This window comes from Triturus cristatus, chromosome 2_1 (assembly GCF_964204655.1).
Source record: "Triturus cristatus chromosome 2_1, aTriCri1.1, whole genome shotgun sequence".
Classification (NCBI taxonomy): domain Eukaryota; kingdom Metazoa; phylum Chordata; class Amphibia; order Caudata; family Salamandridae; genus Triturus; species Triturus cristatus.
Window position 1 is genome coordinate 130,664,418 of NC_140581.1, and position 25,826 is coordinate 130,690,243.

Below are 25,826 nucleotides of genomic sequence, written 5' to 3' on the forward strand. Positions count from 1 at the left end.
GTTGTGAAGCCAATTCCAGAGTTTCACAAGCTGCTGGTTTCACAAATGAATGTAAAGTTTGGTATAAGATTCTGGGGATATTTCCTGCAGCTAGAAGAAGGGCCTGTATGTGGGATTTCCGGGCATTGCGAATTTCCTTATGATATTTAGAAAGAGCTGCCCAAAAATGATTCTTATCCATGTTATCATGGGTTAATCTCCAAACCTTTTCTAGTTTCCTCGCCTGCTGTTTGAGAAATCTCAGGTGTTCCGTAAACCATACCTCTTGTTTACGGGCTAGGCGAGGTTTATAGGTTTTCATAGGAGCAATCCTGTTTACCACCTGGAGTATCGCCCGAATATAACGGTCTAATGCTGTATCAACGTTCTCTCCAAGAGAAATGGGGCATCCAGAAAAGTGTTCCTGAAATGTTTCTGGAGTAATCTTGTGCCATGGTCTACGCCTAGTGGGAAGGGCTTGTGCCTGAGGGGGGGCTTTACCCAAATATGAGGTAAAAAATTCCAAGACAAAGTGATCTGTCCAGTTGACCTGAGTGGAAGAGCCATATAGCAGGGTATTAGGTTTGTTTGAGAAGATGAGATCTAAAGTGCGCCCTGCCAAGTGAGTGGGACCAGTATTCATTAAAGTTAGTCCCAACACGGACATGTCGGTCCGTCCATAGGATATCATGGCTAAGTCAGCCCTGAAGCAGGCGTAAGGAAAGTAGCGATAACAGGGGTTATCGCTAATTTTCTTGCCGCTATGCTTCATAGCGTGGGGCTTGATGATAGGAGAAATGTCGCTTAGCGACATTTCTCCAGTCACGTCAGGGCAGGAACGCCCTCTTTGCATCTCATTAGAGATGCAAAGCTGGGCGTTCAGAATTCAGGCGCTAATGCAAGGTTTCACGCGATAGCGTGACCTTGCTGATTAGGCGATAAAATTATCGCCGCTTTTCGCCCAAAAACGGACGCACTAGCAGCAATAATTTTTTATCGCCTCGGTGCTGATATGCCCCCAAGTTCTCAATGGGAAAAGCTGATGCCGAGGAGGGCTTCTTGTAGTGAGACAGGCCATCCTTGAGTACTTACCCACTTGAAAAGATGTAGTACCTTGTCCCGGTCCAAGGTTTAATCTTAGCACTTCTCACTTTCTTGGATCTCAGGATCCACCAGCGGGCCAAGGCTGGACGCTGTCGCTGGGTGAGGCTCCATGATGCTGCATACTTTGCCGCGAGGTCCTGATGAAGCAATTTTCCTGACTTGTATTTCTTGTCAGCCAAGAGCGCACCCTCCCTTGGGAAGTCACGTTCATTTGTCTGAGCGCTCCAGAGGTAGAAAGAAAATTACAACTGCTGGAAAAGTGATCTCTGTCACTCCTGCACTTCTCGGCTTCCCAGTGCAGGCTTCCAGTCACCAGATCTCTCTCCCTCTCCAGTTCCTACAGGTTCATTCCACAGTAGTCAGCTGGGCTTTCATGGAGTCAGGTGTCCTTCTGCTTTTGGTGTCCTGGTAGCAGGTAAAAGGCCAATGGCTTGGCCCCATGAGAGCAGTTCCAATCCTTGGGCGCGAGCAGGAGTCAGGAGGACTTGAGGCTTCTTCTTCCAGCAGACAGGCATAGCCCTCCTTCTCCAAGATTTTTTCTCCCAGAAATGAAATTAAATGACCAGGATTTATGAAGCGAACGAAGGCCCGTGGGTACCTAGGCGCTGTAGTATTTAGCAAGAGCCATGGAGTGAACTGTTAACATACTGAAAATACTGTGCATAATTATAGGGTAAACAGCCACCTCCAAAAGTGTTCCGAAGAGGTGCGTGTGAAGTGCCAATCACATCCTGTGCACAAGCCGGTGATTACAGAATTCCATGCACCTATTCTTGCAGAATTTACACCTTATTTGTCAGCACTTCCCTTCTCAGTTTACTGACATCCTTCCTAGAGTCCCTCGACGAAGCTGGCATAAGCCTTCTTACAGCTGCAGGGGTATTAGCCCACCTTCTGTCTATTCCCTATGGAGGTGATGTATGCTACCCCTTTGTCAGATCTAGAAGTAGTGTTCCCTCCTCCTAATCACACACACAATCTACAGTGGCCTTGGGACTCAATGGTGCTGCTAGATGTTGCTGTCTATCTCCCAAAAGGCTAGTCCCTTCCACGCGGCCACTCTTAAAACCACTCCTGCTTTTCTGCTGCCGGAGGTGAGCTGTTAGGAGGTCATCGAGGCATGTGTAAGAAGTCTTTGGGGGAGAAGTTTGAGGCAAACCATGTTAAACACTTTTTGTAAAGTATCTTTCCAGCTAAAGTTTAAAAAACCTTCTTTCTCCAGTGAATTGGATTTTTAACCTCAGTGGAAAATAATGTTTAATTACCATCTTTATGTTTTTCTGAAATCAAGTTAGGAAAAACTATTAATTACTGGGTCTGTTAATATAAAATCATTTTTACCTACATAGAAAAAATACAGTTTTTTTGTAATTATTCACTGTGAAGGCGCAGTTTTTCAGACGTCTCATTTTTACATCATGAACACCTAGTTTTGTGGGCTTATAAGGCACATTTTAGGGGTGTCTTAGCTAATATACATAAAAACATTGTAGATGACAAAGTCACTTTTCCAGGTCACCTGACACAGCTGTATTTGTAAACTGCAGCCTAACCAGTCCACAATGGTACTCTCTGGAGCCATACAATTTTGCCATACATGTGGGTGGTGTAATTGTACATGGCAGCTTAGATATGACATATTAAAATGTCATGTCACTGGTACAGGTCTTGTTTACCGTGACCATAAAAGAAAGTGTTTTAAACAATTTAGATGAAACCAATGCACATTACTTTGTTTAGAGAGAAGCACTCACAATTTGCCGTTGTTAAGCAATTGAATACTGCAAATAGTCCTAAGGCCAGGAAAACCAGACAGGAAAAGATGGGGGTACCATGGTACCAATGATGTCCTTTTTTACAGATGGAGTTGTGAAATTTTTTAAGTCAACTACTAGAACCATTTGCATGTTTAATATTGTTTTGATGCGTGATATATCGAAGTTAGAAGTCCTCTCTGTTGATACCTATAAAGGAACGCGCTAGTTGAAAGAATCTATTAAAGTTTTGTATCAACTCTTAAATGCAAACCTCTAATTGTGTAAAATACTCTTCACCTGCACTTCCAAGTCATGCACTTTAAATAGAGCAAACTCTAATACTCCTTTGGACCTTGTTTCATTTCTGGTATTAAATGAAATAGATAAGGAAGGTCACATGTTTAGTGTCAGGATTATTAGAACCATAAGGCCCTGGACACAACTCCAGTCACCTTTGTTCATCCTGAGGTATCGGCAGGGCGGGGCGCCCCTGCACAACCCAAGCGATAGTCTCTTTGCAGAGACCGCTGCACTGTGTAGACCAGGCAGATACACATCCTTGTATGCACGGTTTGTTGGAAAATGTGACTTCCACAAATGGGAATTATGGGAGCGCCCATTAGGATGTCTATTGTAAGTCCACTGGCTTACGTACAAAGTGCATCAAATTCCTTTCTGCCCCTGTGGCACTGCACGGCTGATAATACGAGAGATATCAAGTGAGTTGAAGCAGTTTATGTCGTGCTGTTGAGTCATCAAGAGTCAGTGTCTATTTAAATCAGAGTGGGTGGCACATTCCTGAAATAAAACTGAAATTGCGGCTTGTATTCCGATGTATGCATGGGTGGCCTGAACTTTGATAGACCTTAGAGTTGTGCTAAGACACTCAGTGAGGGGTATTTAGCAACAATTCTGATTGTTAAAGCTCCGTATCATGGACAACATCTGCCTTATGGTTGACCAAAGGGCCGGGCTGCACCTGGCCTTCTGGACCTCAGTGCATCTTCTGACACAGTATCTCATCTTGCGTCTCTTCTCGTCGGGTTTCAGAGGGGCTGCTCTCAAGCGGTTCCTCTTCCCTCTTTCCACTCTGCTTTCAAAGAGATCATCGGTGGGGGGCTACAAGGGTTCTTCTCAGCCCACCCTGTTTCATCCTTGTGTTTCCCCTTTGGCATCCATCATCCAGCCCTCACCTTGCCTACATTATATTATTGTCATTTGTTGCTCCTCAGCCTTCCTAAATATCTCCTGCACCACCTTCAAAAGACCCAGAACTTGGCTCTTTCTCGGTCTTCCACCCCAGTCTTCAGTATCTGACAAACGTCCTCTTCTTCACTGGCTCACGGTGGAAAAGAAACTTACTTTGAAGACTCTTTGCTTTTCTCATCAGGTTCTTCTTAAGACAGGCCCCATCTTCCTAAAGGACAAACAATATGACTTTTGCTTTCCCATGAGACTGTTGTGCTCTGTTGTTGCATGACCGGCCCATACGCAGGGCGACCCGGCGTCCCAGATTTGCCGGGACGGTCCTGGTTTTTCATCATCTGTCCTAGCAGATTACACTGAATTCAGCCAATGTCCCAGCTTCATATCGAGGAGGAGGCGGGCCGGAATATGCTGCGCTCTTTATATTTTAAGGTCACGTGGTCTTGACAGACAGGCCCCTGTGGATCAGGAGGGTGGCTTGGTCAGTAAGACTGGGGGCATGGGAGCTTCAGATTTTCCTACAATCGCGTGCCCTATCATATTAACTAGGATATGAGAAGCAGTGGGGGCTTAAGGGCCGATGGAAAGGGAAAGGAGTGCGGATTGTGAGGGGTACTTAAAACACACAGTATTTTGAAAAAAAAAAACCATGTTTTAAGATCTTCAAAACAGAAACGAGAGTGTGTGTGTTTTTGTCTGAGCGAGTGTTTGAAAATTCAAGGTGAAATCCGACAGAAACCTTACCATACCCGACTGAAAGTTCCTGTACCCAACTACATAGTAAATAATACATTTATTAGAGGGGGTGTGATCCCTCCCCATTCACCCACCCAAAGCTACGGCCTTGCTGTAGATTCCAGCACAGTAGGTGGACCTAGCCAAGACCACTTGCGGAGCTAGGAGACCTCTTAGTGGCAGAGGCAACAGAGGGCACATTTGGGTAAAATTGTACAGGCTCTTCACAAATCCATCCAAATTGCGCGCACGGTGCATAATGCTGATTCAGAAATAGACCTTTCCTCATTGCGCATCAGCGTGCCTCCTCTGAGCGCATCCGTATCCATCAGCCTCACGCCGCCCGTGACGCGAACAGGGGTGGCAGGCGTGCGGCTTTTCAGTGAAAAGCATGAAAAATCCGGCGAAGCCTCCTCCGAAGGGCTCCCCCCCCCCCCCCCAGGATATCGACTCCCGGCGTGCTGCAATATTTAGTTTTACCCCCGAGTAAGAAACACACACCGAAGCTAGACAGGACAAGGAGGCTGGCCTTCCTCCAAGCCCATATTCCACGCGACGCCCGTGGGGTCTTGTCAAGGGGGAATGCATGCAGAAGAACAAGCGGATTAGGCACACAGATTTCATCACAGACTTAAAAAAAAAATCCTTCTGCAGAGTAGCTTGCAAGTACACCGTCTATCACACGCGTCTCTCTGGAGACGGGGAAGTTGTGTGTGTGGGAGCGGGATTATTTTAAGACAGCCCATTCCAGGCGAGACACGACATTCAAATGTCAAAACAGAGTCGAGGTGCAACTTGCATTCCGCAGGCGGGAATGAGCGCAGCGCGCGGCCCTAACTTTATTGGCCATTACTCATTCCTCTCACTGACAAACATGCCGGGAGACTGACAGACGCCCATTTAAAGCTCATTAAGATTCCTCGGTGTCAGCGGCGCTGACATTACGGGTGCTCCGCGCTTCTCCGCGTTAATGGTGACTGAGGTTCGGAGGGATATTTTGCTAAGCACAAGCTTCCCTCCTAATTTGCTAAAAGGGCTGTCAGCTGGGAACAGCGCGCCCTGAGGGTCAGAGGTGACGTTGTAGGTGATTTTGATCTGAAGGTGTCAACGCGCCAGCATAATCAGCTGATGAAGATGGGGGTGCGGGGTGGTGATCTCTCTCTATTTCTTTTACATTTTTAGTTAGCAGTACTCGCTCCCCCCTTTCCTCTTGCTGTCTTGGTACATTCTTCAAAGTTTTAGCACCTGCTGGTGACGCTTCCTCCTGTTGTTAGGTCAAAGAGTAACATGAAGGGGCATACCCAGTCAACTCTATAAGCAGGGCCACTGGAAAAATGTGGCAAGGGAGGACCACATTGATGTGGCATGGTTGACTAAATTATGCAGCAAGAGAAGGCAAATTATGCGGTGTAAAGCAGCACATTTGGGTCAGATGTATCAAAGGGTTTTACCCATTCTGTGTCTATGGGGAAATGTGTTCGTACATATGGCCCTTTGTGACAACATTACTTCGTTATGGTGTCACTTTTTTACATGTTAACTTTGTCTGAGCAAAGGTTTCTTCTCATTAGTACCAGTTTAACACCCACATACACAAAACTGAACCACAGTGCCTTTGGCAGATCAGCAGTCTCCCCCCTCGCACCCCAGTGCCTTGAGACCCTTAGGGGTGAGTAGTCGCGCTCTACAAGACACTTGATTGATTGATTGAGTAAGCAACTCAAAGGCAACCAATCAACATTTACCAAGGGCCTTCCACTGTGCAGTGGTGTGTGTTGCTGGGTTTTGAGTAACTTTTGATCCATTTGAGCTAAAAATATTTTTTGTTGTTAAAATCTGCATATTATGCTGCCGATGGTGGATTATATGGCAAATGGAGCTAATACATAATTATGCTGAAAACATCACGGCTGCAGAATGGCATAATTCCAGTGGTCCTGTGTAATAAGGTACTCTAGCCGTGCTTTCACTCATGTCTTAGTTGCGAAATTGCTGGTTGCTATACATGGAGGCCTGAGGCCAAGGGTATTGCCAAAATGCCTCAGAAGCATGGCGTCGGATATCCTCGTTCTGGCAGGGCGTTCATAGTACAGAACTAGCATTCGACCCTTGTGCAACACTTCTGTAATAACCACTGTACACATTTTACCACTGCATAACAGTGGGCGTCCCCTCACGTGCATTGACCTCGGCTTCATATAAATTATGGATGTCTTTTCCCTGCTTCTGTTGCAGATGCCGACGCATGAGCCGATGGCTCTAAAAGGACACGCCAATTCTGTGCTATGCAAGAAGCTGTGCATAGTTACTCAGTGGCATCAGGGTGTTCTTCAATCTTAAGCACAATATTATGTTATGTTGTTCAAATTTGGGAGCACGCTATCACCTGGTGCTGAGCAGGTGTGGGTATAACAAACCCAGGGCCTAGTGGGACTCCTTGAAAAGCAAGGTCTTCAGCTTCTTGCAGAGTTCACGCAGTGAGGAGAAGCATCGTATGTGCAGTGGCAGGTCGTTCCACGCTTTAGGAGCGATGTAGGAGAAGGCTTGGTCGCCGACTTTAGTTTTCAGCATGCGTGGGACATGTACAAGTGGGAGTCTCAACAAGTGAAGGTGTCTGGAAGGTTTGTGAAAGCAGGAGCAAGTGTTGAGGTACATACGTAAAGTTATGGGTCAAAACCTCCTCCTTTTGTTAATTTGAAGTAAGAATGGTCGGAGTATTTAAATAAGTACAGGTTTCTGTTTTATTTGTTACAGCATAAAACGCTCTTTTTCAGGTATTCCAACAATCAAGTCCTATCCTTTCTTGTTTATTTGTTGTGTTGTTTCTTTCTTCACACTGAACAGAGCTAACAGCCGACACGTGTTTCACCCAGTGGCTAGAATTGGGCCAGGGCTTTTTCAAGGCTTAAAATTCCAAATAAAGGCACAACATGTTAGTATTGACGTCTTCTGTTCAGTAATACTTCACAATAATGTGGTCCACTTCCGGAGCAGAGAACGTACCCGTTGCCTCCACGTTCATCAATGTACTCGCTGGTGATATTTGCGCTTCTTTATTGTGAAGTATTACTGAACATAAGACGTCAATACTAACATGATGTGCCTTTATTTGGAATTTTAAACCTTGAAAAAGCCCTGGCCCAATTCTAGCCACTGGGTGAAACACGTGTCGGCTGTTAGCTCTGTTCAGTGTGAAGAAAGAAACAACACAACAAATAAACAAGAAAGGATAGGACTTGATAGTTGGAATACCTGAAAAACAGCGTTTTATGCTGTAACAAATAAAACAAAAACCTGTACTTATTTGAAAACTCCGACCATTCTTACTTCAAATTAACCAAAGGAGGAGGTTTTGACTCATAACTTTACGTATGTACTTTTTTCTAAGGCTATAGAGGTCCAGTGTCTCGAGTCAACCTTCTTAAGAAATAAACAACGTATATTGGGCAATTCTCTCTGGAATTGGGACCTCTGGACCTTAGCAACTTTGTATCTGCAAGTGTTGAGGTATGCTGGGCCAGTGGTATGTAATGCCTCGAAAATGTGGGTGAGGAGGTTGAATTGCTCTCGTTTGTGTATATTGGGGGTCAGCGAAGCCCCTTCAGGTGAGGTGTGATGGGTGTCCAGCATGGAAGGTTGATAGTGATTCTGGCAGCCAAGTTTTAAATGACCTGCAGCCTTCTGGTGATTTTTGGGTTGATCATAGCTGTAGGGGAGCTTGTTTGTGACAGGGGCGTGTGTGACGGTATTCCGGGTCCTGATTTGAAAGTCTTCCTCAGCGTCTTCAGGGGATTGAAACATGAGGTGGTTACAACATTGACTTGAGTGTTCATGCCAAGTTTGTTGTCGATGATGATACTGGGGTTCTTGGCATAGGTGGTGAGAGGGGTGTTGGCTAGCTCTGTTGGCCACCCGGTTGAGTCCCATAGTGACGTGATTACAGTTTCGGTCTTGTCAGTGTTCAGCTTCAGACAGTAGTTGTTGATCCAGTGGGCAATGTCAGTCATGCAGGAATGGATCTTGATCCGGGCAATTTGCGTCTTGTCCATGAGGGAGACAATGAGTTGAGTGTCGTCGGAGTAGGAAAATACTTTGATGTCGTGAGAACGGATGATGCTGGCTAGAGGGATAATGGGGTCAGGGAGGATCTATACAGAACTCCGCAGATGAGGTCTCATGCATTCGAGGTGTATGGTGTCAGGCTGACTGACTGGATTCTTCCAGTCAGGAAAGGGCAGACCCATTGGAGCGTGTGTCCTTATTCCAATGTTGTGTAGGCATTGGATGAAGATGGGGTGGAAAACCTTGTCAAATACTGCGGAGAGGTCAAGGATGTTGAGGGCCGCCATGATCTCTTCTGCCCAGAGAATGCAAATGTCATCCATGGTGGCGATGAGAGCAATCTCTGTGCTCTGGTTGGGTCTGAAACCAGACTGAGTGGTGTCAAGTAGTTGGTAGTCATTGAGGTATTCGGTGAGGTGTCTATTGATGATTTTCTCTAAGATCTTAGCCGGGAGTAGTAGCAGGGAGATCGGTCTGTACTTGAAGAGTGTTGAAGGGTCTGCAGAGGATTTCTTCAGCAATGTAGGACAGTTGCGTGTTTACAAGTGTCTGGGAAGGTCGCAGAAAAGATGGAGGCATTCAGAATGGGCGTGAGCATGGCGCTGACGGGTTACTGTCCTCTGGAGAAGGTGTGGTAGGGTAAGGGGTCCAATGTGGCCCCTGAGTGAATGGACTTTATGGTGGCAGCAGTTACCTCTGGGGTGATGATGACCCATGTGGAGGAACAATTACAGACTGCACCCCCTGTGGGCGGAGGGTGGTCTGCACCCTTTTCCCTGGCCCCTGTAGGGGAACCTGAAAGCTGACAAGAGGGTGGGTGCAGGAACACCGAAGACAAACAACAGGGTGTGTGAAGTTTGGATTCACCCAACCTTGTGGGGAGAATTTTAGGGCTTCTGTCGTGTGCTAGGAACACTCCTACAAAGCAACACAGACCAAAGATTTGAACTAATGCTCCTTTTTTCCTGCTTTGCTTTCAGCCAGAAATGCACTAATTCTGACTGCATCATTGGAGACAGCACTTTTGTTTTGCAAATGAGGACACACTGAAAGAACACAATGAGGTTCTTCACGGGTGCACCCAAGGCTGTGAGCCAGCTCTGTAATCTGATACCGGGGCTCAAACCCTTTCTTAGCTGATTGACGGAATCGTATGAACCTGTGCAAGCTGCTCCATTGCTCTACACAGGCCAACTAGTATAATAAATGCTATTTAAATCCAAAAATGACGAAAGTTCAGCTGTGATAAACATGGATAAAACCTGTGGAGGTGATCTCTTCTTTAATGGAGCTTCGAACGAGGGAAGAATGTAAATTGTTAAACAATTATATCAGAATAAAACACGATGCCACATACACACTTTACATCTGTCACACACCTTTCTTGAACAATGTGGTAGGACATTAAATGGCCCAAGAATTCTGACCACAGACATACAAAGGCATGTCATTGAGTGACAAGATGTTACATTTAATTATGTCGTATTTGGAGCTTCTTATTGACATGCGCAAATATTCTTTCTTCATTCCAATCTAATCATCTAAAGATTCCTCAACAAGAGTTGATAGAGGTCTTCTTAAAGTACAGTCTCAAATCTCCCCTCACCTTTCACACACATGTTGTTGGTGGAAATCAACTCACAAAAGAAAGCAAGAGCTGTCCATTTCAGAGGGACCACCTATTGAGCGTGCAAGGCATTGAGATCCTCCGGGATTTGATGTGAATTCATCTACAGATGTGTGTCTTGTGTGCAATGTTGATGACAATGGAAACTGGGGATCTCATTTAGAACTTGTTGGAGCGAGAGTACTGCCATCATTCAGCAGTTCTTCTGCTCGGCCAAACTTGCAGCTCTATTTAGGCCAACTTTACAAGTAGGATCTCCAGTCCCTGCAGATGTGTGGAAGAGTGTCCCAATCTTGAAGCCTGACAGGCCACTCAGGACTCTGTCTAGGTACTGCACTTGCCCTCAGGAGATAAGTTTGAAATATGTTGGATGCACCATTGCAGATGATAACTCTCCTTTAGACAATATTCAGTTCTTGCACACATCAAGCTGTTTTGCCGATGACAGGTGAGCAAACTTACTGTAAAAGCTCTATGTGATATTTCTACACAGACTGTTCTACTCATTGACTGTCAGAGGAATCTAAGGAAGAGGTGAGGAAAGTTAAGTAGAAGAACAGGACTTTTGAGGACACCCATCTGAAAATGTATCCGAAGATGTCTGCCACATGATGGAGGTTGGATCAGATACCCAACATTTTTGTGGTCAAGTGCAATGATCAGGCAGCCAGTTGTGTCTGTGCGGATATCTAACCTTGCACCACGCCTCTTTCTAAATAGGCCACATAGAATATTTCATCGTCTAGAAATTTTAAGGCATCTTTTGCTGCTTTTCTTTCTGATAGAATTTCTTCCCCTGAATCCTCATGTAATAACTTTCAAGGTCACCAAAAGTCAGCTGGTCATTGACCTCTTTGGAATGTGGGCTGAAAATGAAAATTATTTTACTGAAACCCATCAACTAGTGTCTTCCACGTATTTCCCACAACTTCATTTTTAAAGAGCAATCTGAGTATGAATGGGCGGGCAACACAAACCCCAAGTCCAATTACACATCCAGCTTGGTAACAACACAAAAAAAAACCAAAAATCCCAACCTGCCTGGAGCTCATACGCCACAGGATGTGGGAGAGCTGCTGATGTCTCATCAGCATATAAAGAAGGAAACGCTGTTGATTGTGGACTACTTGAGGACAGGTGACCTCTGCTGTGGCTTTAGGAATTGGAGCTACTTTTCTGTGCAGACAGCAAAAAACCTTGGCACATGCACAACCTTTCCACCACGCTCGAGATGTCAGTAGTGATTAAAAAAAAAGGTCAACCACAAACTTATGATGCCAAGAATGATCCTCCCGATGCCTCAAACCAGCTAACACTGCATACGAAATAGCTATTTGTTTGTGCCTTAGATGCGTTCCCAGAAAATCACTCATGCTTGGATCCAGAGAAACGGGAAATAACAAATACAACGCGGCCTGAACCAAGCATGCCATTGCAACGAAAGGTTAACAATGCAAGCGTCTTTAAGACGCAGTTTTTTACCACGACCTCCCTTTACAACGCATATATTTAGCAGGGAAAATGTAAGTGTATTATATATATATATATGTGTGTGTGTGTGTGTGTGTGTGTGTGTGTGTGTCTGTGTGTGTGTGTATACACACAAACATGCACATATATTTTACATGGTAAGGGAATTTTTGGGTGGTAAGAGAATTTTTAAGGCATAGGGTGGGTATTGGTTTTTGTGTGGCAACGGATTTTTTAGGGTTTAGGGTTGATAAGGTTTTTGTGTGGGTATGGATTTTTGGGTGGCAAGGTAATTTTTGGGGTTTAGGGTGGGTATGGTTCTTTGGGGCACAGTCTGGTTTTAGTGACAAAAAAAGCACAGTAGAAATGATTCTGCAGTGCCATCAAAGCAGGGCCGGACTGGGAACCAAAACCGGCCCTGGCAAAGTGCTCGGCCGGCCCCCCCAGGGGGTTGGGGGTGCCACTGAGCTCTTTGCAAGGGCCGGTTTTCGGCCGTTTCTGTTACAGGGCCGATTTTGCAGCTATACTGCAAAAACGGCCCTGTAACAAAAACGGCCCCCAGGGGGGCCCAAAACCGGCCCCCACCCGTGCGGCGCACCGGGGGATTGCCCGTCGGGCCCTGCATCAAAGCCCTTGAGTTCATGTCCCAAAATCTACCCCTCCGGCTCAACGACTGGCGATAGACTCTCGCTGTGTTAACACATGTCTGGTGTATGCTGAGTTTTTTAAAGAACCAATGATCAGCATGCTACACTTTTCTGCTCTTAGTTAATGATCATTCTTTGCATTGCATTGACTCTTGTGCTCCTGGTAGGGCTCCCAATCATTTGCCAGCCCCCTCTTGGACTTACCTTCTCTCTGCTGTTGCGGGATCATGGGAGGTGGCTGTGGAAATGCTTGGCTGATCTGGCCGTAGGCCGCAGGGTAAGCAGCTATTGGAAGAAGAGAGAGAGAAGAAGAATTTATTATTGCTCAGTCCGCTGCATTGCATGAGCAATTAAATTAAACTTCAACTATAAGGCACCAGGGCATCCCCAGTCTGTTCCACCTCTGGGCAGAGACCCCACGTAGAATTGAATTACATAAGGCGCGCCGGTGAAGGCACCTGCTGGTGTGCGCTAAATTGTGGCACAGGACAGTCTAACCTGTGTATGTGGGATGTTGGGCTGATTAGAACTGTGGGTGGAAGGGCAGCATTTTTTGAGGGAATTCTTTCTTCTACTCTCTTACTCAGTGTCATCTTAAGGATTTTGGTGCCCCAGGTAAGAAATATTTTGGAGGCCTGTGCATTACCCATTTTTAGCCCTATGTTGGCTAACAATATTGAATTATATGTTAAAGGTTAATGCAAAAGTACACATAAGTGAGTTAGAGAGAAACCTCGCTTTCTCTGGGGGCGTCTTGGAAGCTCACTTTGCCCATGCCTTATTCTGCTCTAGCTGTGACTCCTTGTACACATAGAGCATCGCGAGGCCAGTGGCAGAGCAGGAGAGCGTAAGCTCAGCTTATCAATGCAGTCACCTTGCTCCCCTGTCACTCCCTCCCTTATAAGCCACCCAAGAGGGTGGGAGAAAGGAGGGGGTCGCGCGTGTTCTACAAGCATGTTGTCCAAGTTTGGGGGGGGGGGCGGGACCTTCAGTGTAGCTCTCAAGGGGCCGCTTCCTTCAGCGACCTCAGCTTAGAAGCAGTTGCAACAGTGGCACCTAGAAAATTTGGGGATTTTGCAATTTTATTTTGCTCTGTTCTACCTTCGCTCAGAAGGGGTATCAGCCAAGCATGCATGTTGCATACCACACAGCATATCCCAGCATGTTTACGCTCTGTGGTATATCCCATTTGTCATAACTTTTACACAAATATTTTTCTTTTTAACTTGCATCACCAACTCAGCAGCTCCCCATAAACCTCTGTTCATTTAAGCAGTCAGTGCCATGTGTTAATGGTTTTTAAAAAAAACATGAATCAGGGATGGAAATTTTTTATATCATTACCTCATTGAGATGAGCACAAAAATACCCAATATTAACGTATTTGATATTGCGTTATTACGTTGTTTCAGGCACCCTGTCATTGTAGGGCTATGCTGGAGTGTTAGGATTGTAGTCCTACTTCTATGTCAGTTTTCCTGTAACTTTTTTTGTTTTGAAAATCTGGTCACCCTAGTGCCATCCCAATTCAATTCTCCACTTAAAATATAAAACTCACATTGCAATTTAGCACACACCACAGCGCTTTGAAGTTATGTCATTAGAGCCCCTTGTATGCTTAAGGCATTAAAACCATTCACTTATGATACTCATTCAAGGTCTTAGCCTGTAATTTTGACATTTTTAAATTATTTTTCTTAATGTGTTAAACGTGTTACAGTTCCTTGGAACAAGTGATGGTGCTGTATTACTTACATTTTGCACTAAGCACTAGATTTAGCAAACTGATTGCCGCTATTTTTGCTGTGGACATAACCAAGAATGAAGCAAACTAAATTCCTTACTCATTATAAATGCAAAATGTTGTATAAGCGTTTTCCAACATTATTTCGGTAAGTTCTTTTTTTACTTAAACAGTCACACATAGCAGACAACACTTTATCCTATTTTAGCTGCTGAGTGTGATGTCATTATTTACGCTTCATCTGCTACAAAACCTGCTGGTTATAGTCAGTATCACATGTGCAGTAAGCACGTGGGGGGGGGGTGTTTTTGCTCTATGCCTGGCCCTCTGCAAGGGTTATGTAACCATGTCTAATATCAGAGGAAGGTGGTAATGTACTGTTTTCTGAAAGGCAGTGGTAACTTAATTTCCTCCATAGGCATATTTCAAATGAAGGATTTAACTAAGTAGAAACTGCCGCTGATGAAAATCATCCCACAAAATGTAATGTTATTTCACAAATTAAGTCATCAATTTTTAGAGGACTATACATTTTATTATTGTGTTTTTTTCCCCTTTCTTTCTATATTCGTTTTTTTAAACAGTGAATGTTCAATGAAGTCACTTTGAGATGCCGCTGTCTAAAAACTAGTCAATAATGTGTAAAACCCAATCACCTTCCAGAGTAAGATGGTGTGTATGAAAGGGCTATGGCTCCTTATCCTGGCTATTCACTCATGATAGGTCTTTGCCCACTAAAGTTTCCGGGCTCTATTTCTATGGATGTCGATCCAGGAGCTATAGATCACCGCTCTTCTCTAAATTAAGCCCATAGTGTCAAGGTCTATTCTGCGACTTTAGCGTCTTTTCTACGATTGACAGTGATAAAGCAACAACCTTTGTCGACAATTCTCAAAAACATGGCTGTTTAAGTTGGGAGTCTAGTCCCTCTCCCTCCGGCAGGGCCAGTGTGAGTTTCTGCATAATCCCGCTATACAGACTACGATAAAGGAGCAAACCTAAAGGAGTATTAAAGAACACAGAGCTCTAAAACGACTTATCCTTCGGCTACCATCTCTTTAATTCATTCACGGTCTAATACGCTTCTTCTGATCTTTCAACATGCCTTGTGACCGGTTATTGGGGAACTCATGGAAGTGAGAGGTCTGGTCAGCTAATATAGTTCAGTGCATGCCGGCTCAATTGATACAACTTGCTGAATGGCACCAAATTCTGATGCGAGGAATTGGATTGAAACAACCAATAATATTTCACAATGTTCAGTATAGAACCACTAATATTAGTGTCTTTTGGGCACCATCAACTTAAGGGTCTCAAGCAGAGTTGAAAGTCTGTCTTTCAGTGTAACAATGCTCTTGAAGCAAAACCCCAAGTAGGGCATATTTAATGCAAATGAGCAATTTCATATATAGACTTTAACAAAAAATACATATTTTGATTAAACAGTCCTAGAATAGAAAACTAGAACCCCCTTGTTTGCCATGGCTGGTAAAACTGCTTCAGAAAAATATAATTCTTTTGAACTAAAACAAACCTGTATCGCAGTTTTCTGAAAGGCCTAGTGAATTGTCAAGTCAAGTAAAAGGGTCTTAATATTAGGAATTGGAGTGATAAGAACCATACCCATAAGTTTCCTCTCTGTTTTGAAAGACAACGATATAATAATTTGAAATAATATAATAATTTTGCCCCTAGATCCTACTGTGAGGTTGTTTTACTTTTATAGAAATTACCATATAACGAATTTGCAATTGACTAGTAGGGTTGACAGATTAATGTAGTGCAGCCTGGAGATCTCTCTTTCCCATGCTGAAGTTACCGCCACCTGCTGACACTTCCTGGCAACAATGCCCTTGGCTCCCTAATCGTTAATCATGGATGATTTACTGATTACCCACAATGCACTATGCAATGAGATTTCTATACCATGATAGGAAATTATGATATTAAAAATCAGCTTAGAGAAAACACATTCTGTTCCAGTTGAAAGAGATGGGCAAACTAGCACACATGCTCTCTTTCGTCTGCATCCTGTGTATCTGCACAAGCAAAATAAAGTAATGAATAAAAGACTGCGTTTACTATTAAAAAATAAACAATATATGGCAGCAGTTTTGTCAGACCAATAAAATATGTATTATTTCATGAAATATCTGTCATTTTATACAGGCTGCTTGGTTAGTAAGATTGATATATATGTATATGAATATAGTTAGATAAAAATGGTGACAGTGCAAACAATTGAGTTACACCTCCATGGAAATCAATTAGGACTTATTGCTCTCTATAGTGCGGAAGGGATCGATTTTCATTTTACTGTCGCCCACATTCATATATATTTGTGAGATTTTTAATGGATATTGTGCATCAAGTTGGCATTCCTATTATCTGACTGAGTACAGCTTTTCCATTTCCTTCTATCTTTTATTGCGTGGTATTGCATTGTAACCAATGCTGCTCTTGGCGTCAAGAACCGCCATCTTACTATGGATAGGGGGCGGAGCACTGTACACGGACCATCATACTCTAGGAGGGGCATGGGTACGGTGGGTGGACAATTCTACTCTCACAGTCACTGACACGGGCTATGAACATGGACCTGGCTCCAGCCATGAATTCCCCAAGTCTGTAAAGGGAGATGGAGGCCAGCGATTCACGAGGGAGAATTTGGACCCGGCTAATTAAAGGTTTCCCCCGCATTAAACAGAATGTTACTCACACTTATTTTGGGCCCAATAGAGTTGGCCATTTTTTTCTGAGGTGAGAAAGCAAAGGCCAGCTGTAGTCTGGTGTCTATTCAGGGTATTGAAACAGTTGCAGTCTTCTGGTGAATACAGATGGATATAAAAGAGAACTTTAAAAGGAGAACTTTCAACAAGACACGAGAGCTGATACAGCAAAGGTCTTTCGTTCCGGGAAACAAACGTGCAGAACTAGCGCAAAGGAGTACGAGGCGATGGAGGCAACAAACACAACAAACACAATATACAGTTGTTGCATTATACGGGCTACTGTGAACATCAAAGCTGGAAATTACATACACAACTTGGTCAGTGAGCACCCCAACACATAGGTCTAAATACCAAACATATCCCCAATGCATGAAAGTGTCTCTACAATATGAACTGCATGATATAGGATGGATCTAAAATCCTGGTGCTTGATTTGCAAATACAATGACATTATTTTAGATGTTAATCATAGCAAAATACACTCTGAAATCCCTGAAGAAACCTATTCCACTTACTTTGATTTAAAGTACTGCACTGCTATTAAAGTATGTGCAGGAGTACTCCGTTACACACTTGAATGCGCCTTTGTGAGTTGCCCCAAAACATTTAAAATGGGAATACAATGAGAATATTCAGGTAATATTCATTGATAAATAGAAAACACTGTAAAAGGTATTTTACTAATAGAGAATTAGAAATTCAGGACTCATTTACTAGAGTACGTAGAAGTATATAAAGGAGTACTCCTGTGCGCTACTTTCCGTACTCACAAACACATTTGTGGCTCAGCTCATAGCAGTCAGTCCTATTTAGGCATGGGCAGTAAGTGTGACACTGAGTTCAAGATGCACTCACATGAGTAGGGAGGTGTAAAATGATGACTTCAGATGGATAAAGTGGTGCATTATATTATCTATACCACACCATTAATGGGTCTCAAACATGCATGGAGATGTGTGATGTATTATCCCAAACCAGAAGGTAGTTTAGATCCACCATGTAGGAGCAATATCTGCCCACTGCTGTACCCCCAGAATTCCTTCTTTCCTGTGCTCATCCTAAGATTGGACCCTCTCTCTCTGTGCAAAGCGCTCAACAGATTAATTTAACCGGTAATCTTGGATGTGGAACACGGAATACTTCGGGTGAAATCTAATGGTATCAACTTACACTAGTCCACAATGCATATTTTAAAAGCCAAAAGTGAATACTGTAAAAGTATCCATGACACCCATGCAGGTGGTCCGCAACAGTTTGGAAAATTAAAGAATATTAGCAAATCAGTTATGTATACTTACATTAAAAATATATATAAAAATGAAAAAAATATAAATGTGAAGGAATTTGGGATTGGAAAAATGTATTCAGTATCATTTACATGGTTCTAGGGAGCAGTGCAAGTCCAGCAAACAGACTCTAGTATGGATGATTGTTGAAATACTGGTGTGCACCAGTCAAAGAGAGAGCATGTATTAGAAAAAAAGGCATGGTAATATGCTAGAGTCTAGCTTATTGCTTCATCTTTTAAAAATAAAACCACATTTTTGAAAAGCTCCAACCTTCCCTTTAAAATTACGATTTATATATTTTTTTGTTTCATAATTTGCATGTTAGTTTTTATATTTGTGTGTATTGTTGTGAGGTTCAAATCGTGGAAACTGCTCAAGCAGGGGTCCCCACCGTCCAATAGTTATTTAGTAGGGGTCTTCAGAAGGCCAAAGGTTAAGACCCGCTGATCTAAAGCCACAGCACCTTCCTGTAAACACTGCACAGGTTTAGTATAATTCCCACAGGGTCCTGTGAAACCCCATCTCCACCCAGATAAACACTTATTGTTATACCTTTCCAGTGGAATCCTCTTTTTAAAAACTGATACTGATGGAGTTATAATTATCCATACTTATTGATTTATGTTAATTTGGTTTCTATGGCAGTGTTGGTCATTTCTGCTTGAAGGTCCTTGAACAGGTCTGCTTCTGTGGCTGACAGGAGTGGGCTAAACCCTATCAGCCTATCTGTAATTTGGCAATACATTGAGCTGAGGTGTTTTAATGGAATGGGTGATCATTCAACTCCCCAATCAAAATTTCTGTTCCTATCTGAAAATCATAATACACATTTCCAACATATCCAACTTAGCTTTGGAATGAGAAGAAGCAAAGTGGTGTGAGATAAATTGATCTACGCATACACAGAAGCAAATGTATCTGGAGTATTCAAGAAAGCACGTAAAGGCCAGGGAATATAGTGCATTATGGCTCTATTGTCCGTATGTAAAATTATGCAAATTAAACCAAGAAGCATTATTGTGTTTTTTAAATGGGCCACGTGTAATGTGACTGCCTGCTTCTATCGTTTCTGATGCCTCGCCTCTGTAGAGGTAGGGTGGCGTTTACTCGCGTACGTGGGAGCGTATCAAGTCAGCGAAGCGGTTTACTCGATACGCCTTAATATGCTTTGTCTGGAGGGTTTCACTCTTTGAATACACTCTGCTAATCAGGGTGGACTCCTTAGTTAAAAGGTCTAATGGGAAGTGTCAGTTTCTTTACAGTGTCATTGCCGGTAGCCAGGAGGCACCTAGACAGCAATACACAGTGTCTTTCTATCGTTACAATCCTCCCTCCATAGTTTTCTAAGGATGGCTACGGTTTTCACGAAGTTTGTTACAGCTTCAATGGCCGGAAAGATGTCTATCAACTTAGTATGGGCTGTTTCAAACCCAAACAATTCACAACTCTTGTACAACTGCTCCATGTCCAATAATGACTTTCAATATCTTTTTTTAATTCAAAATCTCCATTTTCCATAGCAAAGAGGGGGCTTCTAATTTAATAAATGTACTCCTTTGTTGACATGCACAAACTTTCCTTATCTTGAATGCTGAAACCTAAAAAGGGTATTGCAGGAAACAGTGGTCCCTGAAACCAAACGATAGAGCAAAAAATGAATATAGTCAAAATTGGAACTATATTATAGCCAATGTCCGGCCGGGCATGGCAACTTTAATAAGTAGAAATTCTTGACAGTAAACAAGGAAATGTAAGTAGAAATTCGGTGGGACACAAGCCTGTATCCTCTGACTTACATACCAAGTAGACAGAAAATGACAAAACACAATCAGGCAATTACAGTGATGTTTCTTTGAGAAATAATGAATAGCGAAACATCTGATATTCAGATTGCCACCTTCACACTATATTACATACAGCAATATTTAAGGTGTAGGGTGGGCAACAGAGTCGACGGCGTTTCGATCCTTATGAGAAAGATACAGGATCATCATCAGGACTAATTTAGTTAAATTGCCCTTATTTTGAATGCCTGAGTAAACATTGGACATAAGGCAAACGTACAACCAACATAAATATGGAAAAAACAATGAAAATAATAAAGGGGAGGGAAGGGAAAAATGGAAAATAATAATCAATCAATTTGTAATTACGTAAAAACATTACATTTCGCATCAACAAGGTACTGTGTCAGATCAAGTACTCGTTCAAGTGTGCATTGTTATGCAGTAGTGACATCGCAAGTTGTTGTTATATGGCAACTAATGTCTAAACAGAAATACGGAAATAGACGATTTTAAAGGTTACGTTAAAAAAGACATTATGACAACCGTGGTATACTAGTCACTACATGCGCGGTACGATGTGGACCCGTGAGGCGCACGAGGACGTTAAGTGAAGAAGCGTGTGGAATCCGAAGGGTCAGAGGAGGGGTGGCGGGGAACGAGGGTGAAGAGGGGGTAAGTGGATGGGGGATTACCTCATGTTGCCATGGAGGCAACGGAAAAGATGCCGATTCACGAAAAGGTAACGTTGAGTTAAGGTTTACGGTAGGACAATGCCTGTGAAATAAATGAAAACCATAAGAAGGGCGAAGTATAGTAGTGAGAGCGTTGGGCGTGCCGTGAATGAAGGGCTTACCTACGCACAATTCTTCCGGGAGGAAGGACACGGATAGGTCTAAATGAAAGAAAGTGAAAGAAATAAATAAGGGTCCAAGTGTGAGGAGCGGGACATCTGGATCGTGAGTGCGAGGTGGAAGGGCTTACCTCAATCAACTTGCAGAAATGGGTTCCGTGGCCATGCAGTGTGTACGGACGATGCCGGATCAACTGTGGGGGCAGATAGGTGAAGCTACCTAATGTAGCTGTCTCAGGTCATGTGGGTGATCACATGGTGTAGCAGGTCATGTGGGCGGTCACATGGTGTATCATGTGACCAGGGAGCAGCGCCGTGCGAATGTAAAGGCAAATGACGGCGGAACCAAGGCGCCATGTTGGAAGGGTAATTAAATAAGGAGGAAAGTGGCCAGTGGATAACGGGACGAGTGGAAAGGAAGAGGAAATCAGTGAGAAAGTGAATAGTAAACGCAAATCGTATATTATAAAGAATTTACAGTATGTACATACATATAAATGAAACAAGTGATCGATGTGGTACAATAACCATCAGACATCCAGTGATGGGTAACGATTGCCGTTAGTCACGGAGTCTGGTGTAGAACCCACGGGGTTGTGACCTGGAGTAGGTATTAGTCATTGTTCAGAAATTTTGTGAAAATGAATCCAAAAAAGTTCATAGTAAAGAGGTCCAGTCCTCAAGGCGATTCAGCCCACTGTGTATGCTTCCTGTTTTGAGAATCCATTTCAATTCCTCTTTGTTTAGCAGTTGGGCGAGATCGGCGCCCCTGGGTGGGATCTTCACTACAGAGATTACTGTCCAGCGTATTTCATTCTCAGAGTGGCCCTTGGCCTCAAAATGTTCAACCAATGGAGCGTTCGGAGTTTTGCATCTTAATCTGCTTCTGTGTTGGCAGATTCGTACCCGAATTTTTTGTGTGGTCTGACCTATGTAGATCATATCGCAGGGACATAAGATAGCATAAATCACATTACAGGTGTTACAATTACTGAATTGTGTGAGTGGTTTACGTATATTACCATATACAAATTCCTTGCAGTCATTGGTAAAACCACATACTGAGCAATTGCCACATTTATTATGACCAGTCAAAGAGGGTAACGACCAATGGTCATGAAGGGTACCAGTGTTTGTGGTGCTGGGGAGAGCTGCTCTGACCAAGTGGTCCTTGATGTTTTTGTTTTTCTTAAAGGCAAAGAGAGGTTTCTCTAGGTTCAGTATTCCAGCATTGACTACACTCCAATGTTTTAGAATGCTTTTCCGTAGTTTGTGTGAGGAGAGGGAAAAAGTTGTAACGCATACTATGCGATTCTCTGATTTCTTGTTTTTGGGTTCCAAGAGAGTGTCCCTGGGACAGTACCAGGCTCTTTTGAGGGAGTTTCGGATCAGTCTTTTGGGATAGCCTCTGGAGGTCAGTTTGTTGCTTAGTACTTTGGCTTCCCTGAAATAATCTTCCTTAAGAGTGCAATTGCGTCTGATGCGGAGATACTGAGAATAGGGAAGAGAGTCTCTAAGGGCTCTGGGATGATTGCTGCTGTATTTCAACAGAGTATTGCGCTCAGTTGGTTTTCTGAACAGGCTAGTCACCAGAATCCCGTCTCTGTGAATTATATTAAGGTCAAGAAAAGGAATGGAAACTTTGTTATGTGTGAGTGTAAATTTCAAACCACCACAGTTGTTGTTCAACCAATGGAGGAAATTTTCAAGCATAGCCTGGGTGTCATGCCAAATAAGGAAAATATCGTCTATGTATCGTTTCCAGTGTGACAGGGCAGAGAAAAAAGGATTAAGTGGGACCAGTATACAGTTCGTCTCCAGAGCATTCATGTAAAGGATCGCCAGATTCGGGGCAAAAACTGCCCCCATCGATGTACCTTTAGTCTGCTGATAGTAATGCCCGTCAAACAAAAAGAAATTCCTGGTCAGGCAGATCTCAAGAAGTTGTAAAATAAAAATCGTTGGAACTGCGTGTGGTCTGATGCGTGTCTCTAAAGTTTCTTCAATAACGAGCAAAGCCTCTCGTTGGGGGATGTTAGTGTAAAGAGACTCCACATCAAGAGTGCAGAGTGTATCTGTAGAGGGATCAAAACTCTGGTTTTCTACCAATGTAATCATCTGCATGCTGTCTCTGACATAATATGGTGTAGATGGGACGAACTCCTTTATGAAAAAATCTACATACAAGCCTAATGGCTCTAGAATGGAGCCGCAACCGGAGACGATAGGGCGTCCAGGGGGGTGTTCAGTGTCCTTGTGGAGTTTTGATCCCTCTACAGATACACTCTGCACTCTTGATGTGGAGTCTCTTTACACTAACATCCCCCAACGAGAGGCTTTGCTCGTTATTGAAGAAACTTTAGAGACACGCATCATACCACACGCAGTTCCAACGATTTTTATTTTACAACTTCTTGAGATCTGCCTGACCAGGAATTTCTTTTTGTTTGACGGGCATTACTATCAGCAGACTAAAGGTACATCGATGGGGGCAGTTTTTGCCCCGAATCTGGCGATCCTTTACATGAATGCTCTGGAGACGAACTGTATACTGGTCCCACTTAATCCTTTTTTCTCTGCCCTGTCACACTGGAAACGATACATAGACGATATTTTCCTTATTTGGCATGACACCCAGGCTATGCTTGAAAATTTCCTCCATTGGTTGAACAACAACTGTGGTGGTTTGAAATTTACACTCACACATAACAAAGTTTCCATTCCTTTTCTTGACCTTAATATAATTCACAGAGACGGGATTCTGGTGACTAGCCTGTTCAGAAAACCAACTGAGCGCAATACTCTGTTGAAATACAGCAGCAATCATCCCAGAGCCCTTAGAGACTCTCTTCCCTATTCTCAGTATCTCCGCATCAGACGCAATTGCACTCTTAAGGAAGATTATTTCAGGGAAGCCAAAGTACTAAGCAACAAACTGACCTCCAGAGGCTATCCCAAAAGACTGATCCGAAACTCCCTCAAAAGAGCCTGGTACTGTCCCAGGGACACTCTCTTGGAACCCAAAAACAAGAAATCAGAGAATCGCATAGTATGCGTTACAACTTTTTCCCTCTCCTCACACAAACTACGGAAAAGCATTCTAAAACATTGGAGTGTAGTCAATGCTGGAATACTGAACCTAGAGAAACCTCTCTTTGCCTTTAAGAAAAACAAAAACATCAAGGACCACTTGGTCAGAGCAGCTCTCCCCAGCACCACAAACACTGGTACCCTTCATGACCATTGGTCGTTACCCTCTTTGACTGGTCATAATAAATGTGGCAATTGCTCAGTATGTGGTTTTACCAATGACTGCAAGGAATTTGTATATGGTAATATACGTAAACCACTCACACAATTCAGTAATTGTAACACCTGTAATGTGATTTATGCTATCTTATGTCCCTGCGATATGATCTACATAGGTCAGACCACACAAAAAATTCGGGTACGAATCTGCCAACACAGAAGCAGATTAAGATGCAAAACTCCGAACGCTCCATTGGTTGAACATTTTGAGGCCAAGGGCCACTCTGAGAATGAAATACGCTGGACAGTAATCTCTGTAGTGAAGATCCCACCCAGGGGCGCCGATCTCGCCCAACTGCTAAACAAAGAGGAATTGAAATGGATTCTCAAAACAGGAAGCATACACAGTGGGCTGAATCGCCTTGAGGACTGGACCTCTTTACTATGAACTTTTTTGGATTCATTTTCACAAAATTTCTGAACAATGACTAATACCTACTCCAGGTCACAACCCCGTGGGTTCTACACCAGACTCCGTGACTAACGGCAATCGTTACCCATCACTGGATGTCTGATGGTTATTGTACCACATCGATCACTTGTTTCATTTATATGTATGTACATACTGTAAATTCTTTATAATATACGATTTGCGTTTACTATTCACTTTCTCACTGATTTCCTCTTCCTTTCCACTCGTCCCGTTATCCACTGGCCACTTTCCTCCTTATTTAATTACCCTTCCAACATGGCGCCTTGGTTCCGCCGTCATTTGCCTTTACATTCGCACGGCGCTGCTCCCTGGTCACATGATACACCATGTGACCGCCCACATGACCTGCTACACCATGTGATCACCCACATGACCTGAGACAGCTACATTAGGTAGCTTCACCTATCTGCCCCCACAGTTGATCCGGCATCGTCCGTACACACTGCATGGCCACGGAACCCATTTCTGCAAGTTGATTGAGGTAAGCCCTTCCACCTCGCACTCACGATCCAGATGTCCCGCTCCTCACACTTGGACCCTTATTTATTTCTTTCACTTTCTTTCATTTAGACCTATCCGTGTCCTTCCTCCCGGAAGAATTGTGCGTAGGTAAGCCCTTCATTCACGGCACGCCCAACGCTCTCACTACTATACTTCGCCCTTCTTATGGTTTTCATTTATTTCACAGGCATTGTCCTACCGTAAACCTTAACTCAACGTTACCTTTTCGTGAATCGGCATCTTTTCCGTTGCCTCCATGGCAACATGAGGTAATCCCCCATCCACTTACCCCCTCTTCACCCTCGTTCCCCGCCACCCCTCCTCTGACCCTTCGGATTCCACACGCTTCTTCACTTAACGTCCTCGTGCGCCTCACGGGTCCACATCGTACCGCGCATGTAGTGACTAGTATACCACGGTTGTCATAATGTCTTTTTTAACGTAACCTTTAAAATCGTCTATTTCCGTATTTCTGTTTAGACATTAGTTGCCATATAACAACAACTTGCGATGTCACTACTGCATAACAATGCACACTTGAACGAGTACTTGATCTGACACAGTACCTTGTTGATGCGAAATGTAATGTTTTTA

At 43.5% G+C, this 25,826-nt stretch overlaps 1 protein-coding gene across 8 annotated transcripts in view; it reads right to left on the minus strand.

Moving 5' to 3' along the window:
* CELF4 (CUGBP Elav-like family member 4) overlaps positions 1-25,826 on the minus strand; it is a 1,309,605-nt gene that overhangs the window by 140,376 nt on the left and 1,143,403 nt on the right. For 4 of the 8 annotated variants that reach the window (XM_085628957.1, XM_085629003.1, XM_085628967.1 and 1 more), the window contains exons 10-11: positions 17,051-17,155; positions 12,792-12,872 (exon numbers count right to left, since the gene is read on the minus strand). In XM_085628957.1, the coding sequence (XP_085485083.1) occupies positions 12,792-12,872; positions 17,051-17,155 (186 nt within the window). The remainder of the gene's footprint in view (positions 1-12,791; positions 12,873-17,050; positions 17,156-25,826) is intronic. The other 4 variants (XM_085629010.1, XM_085628985.1, XM_085628994.1 and 1 more) reach the window with 1 other exon arrangement.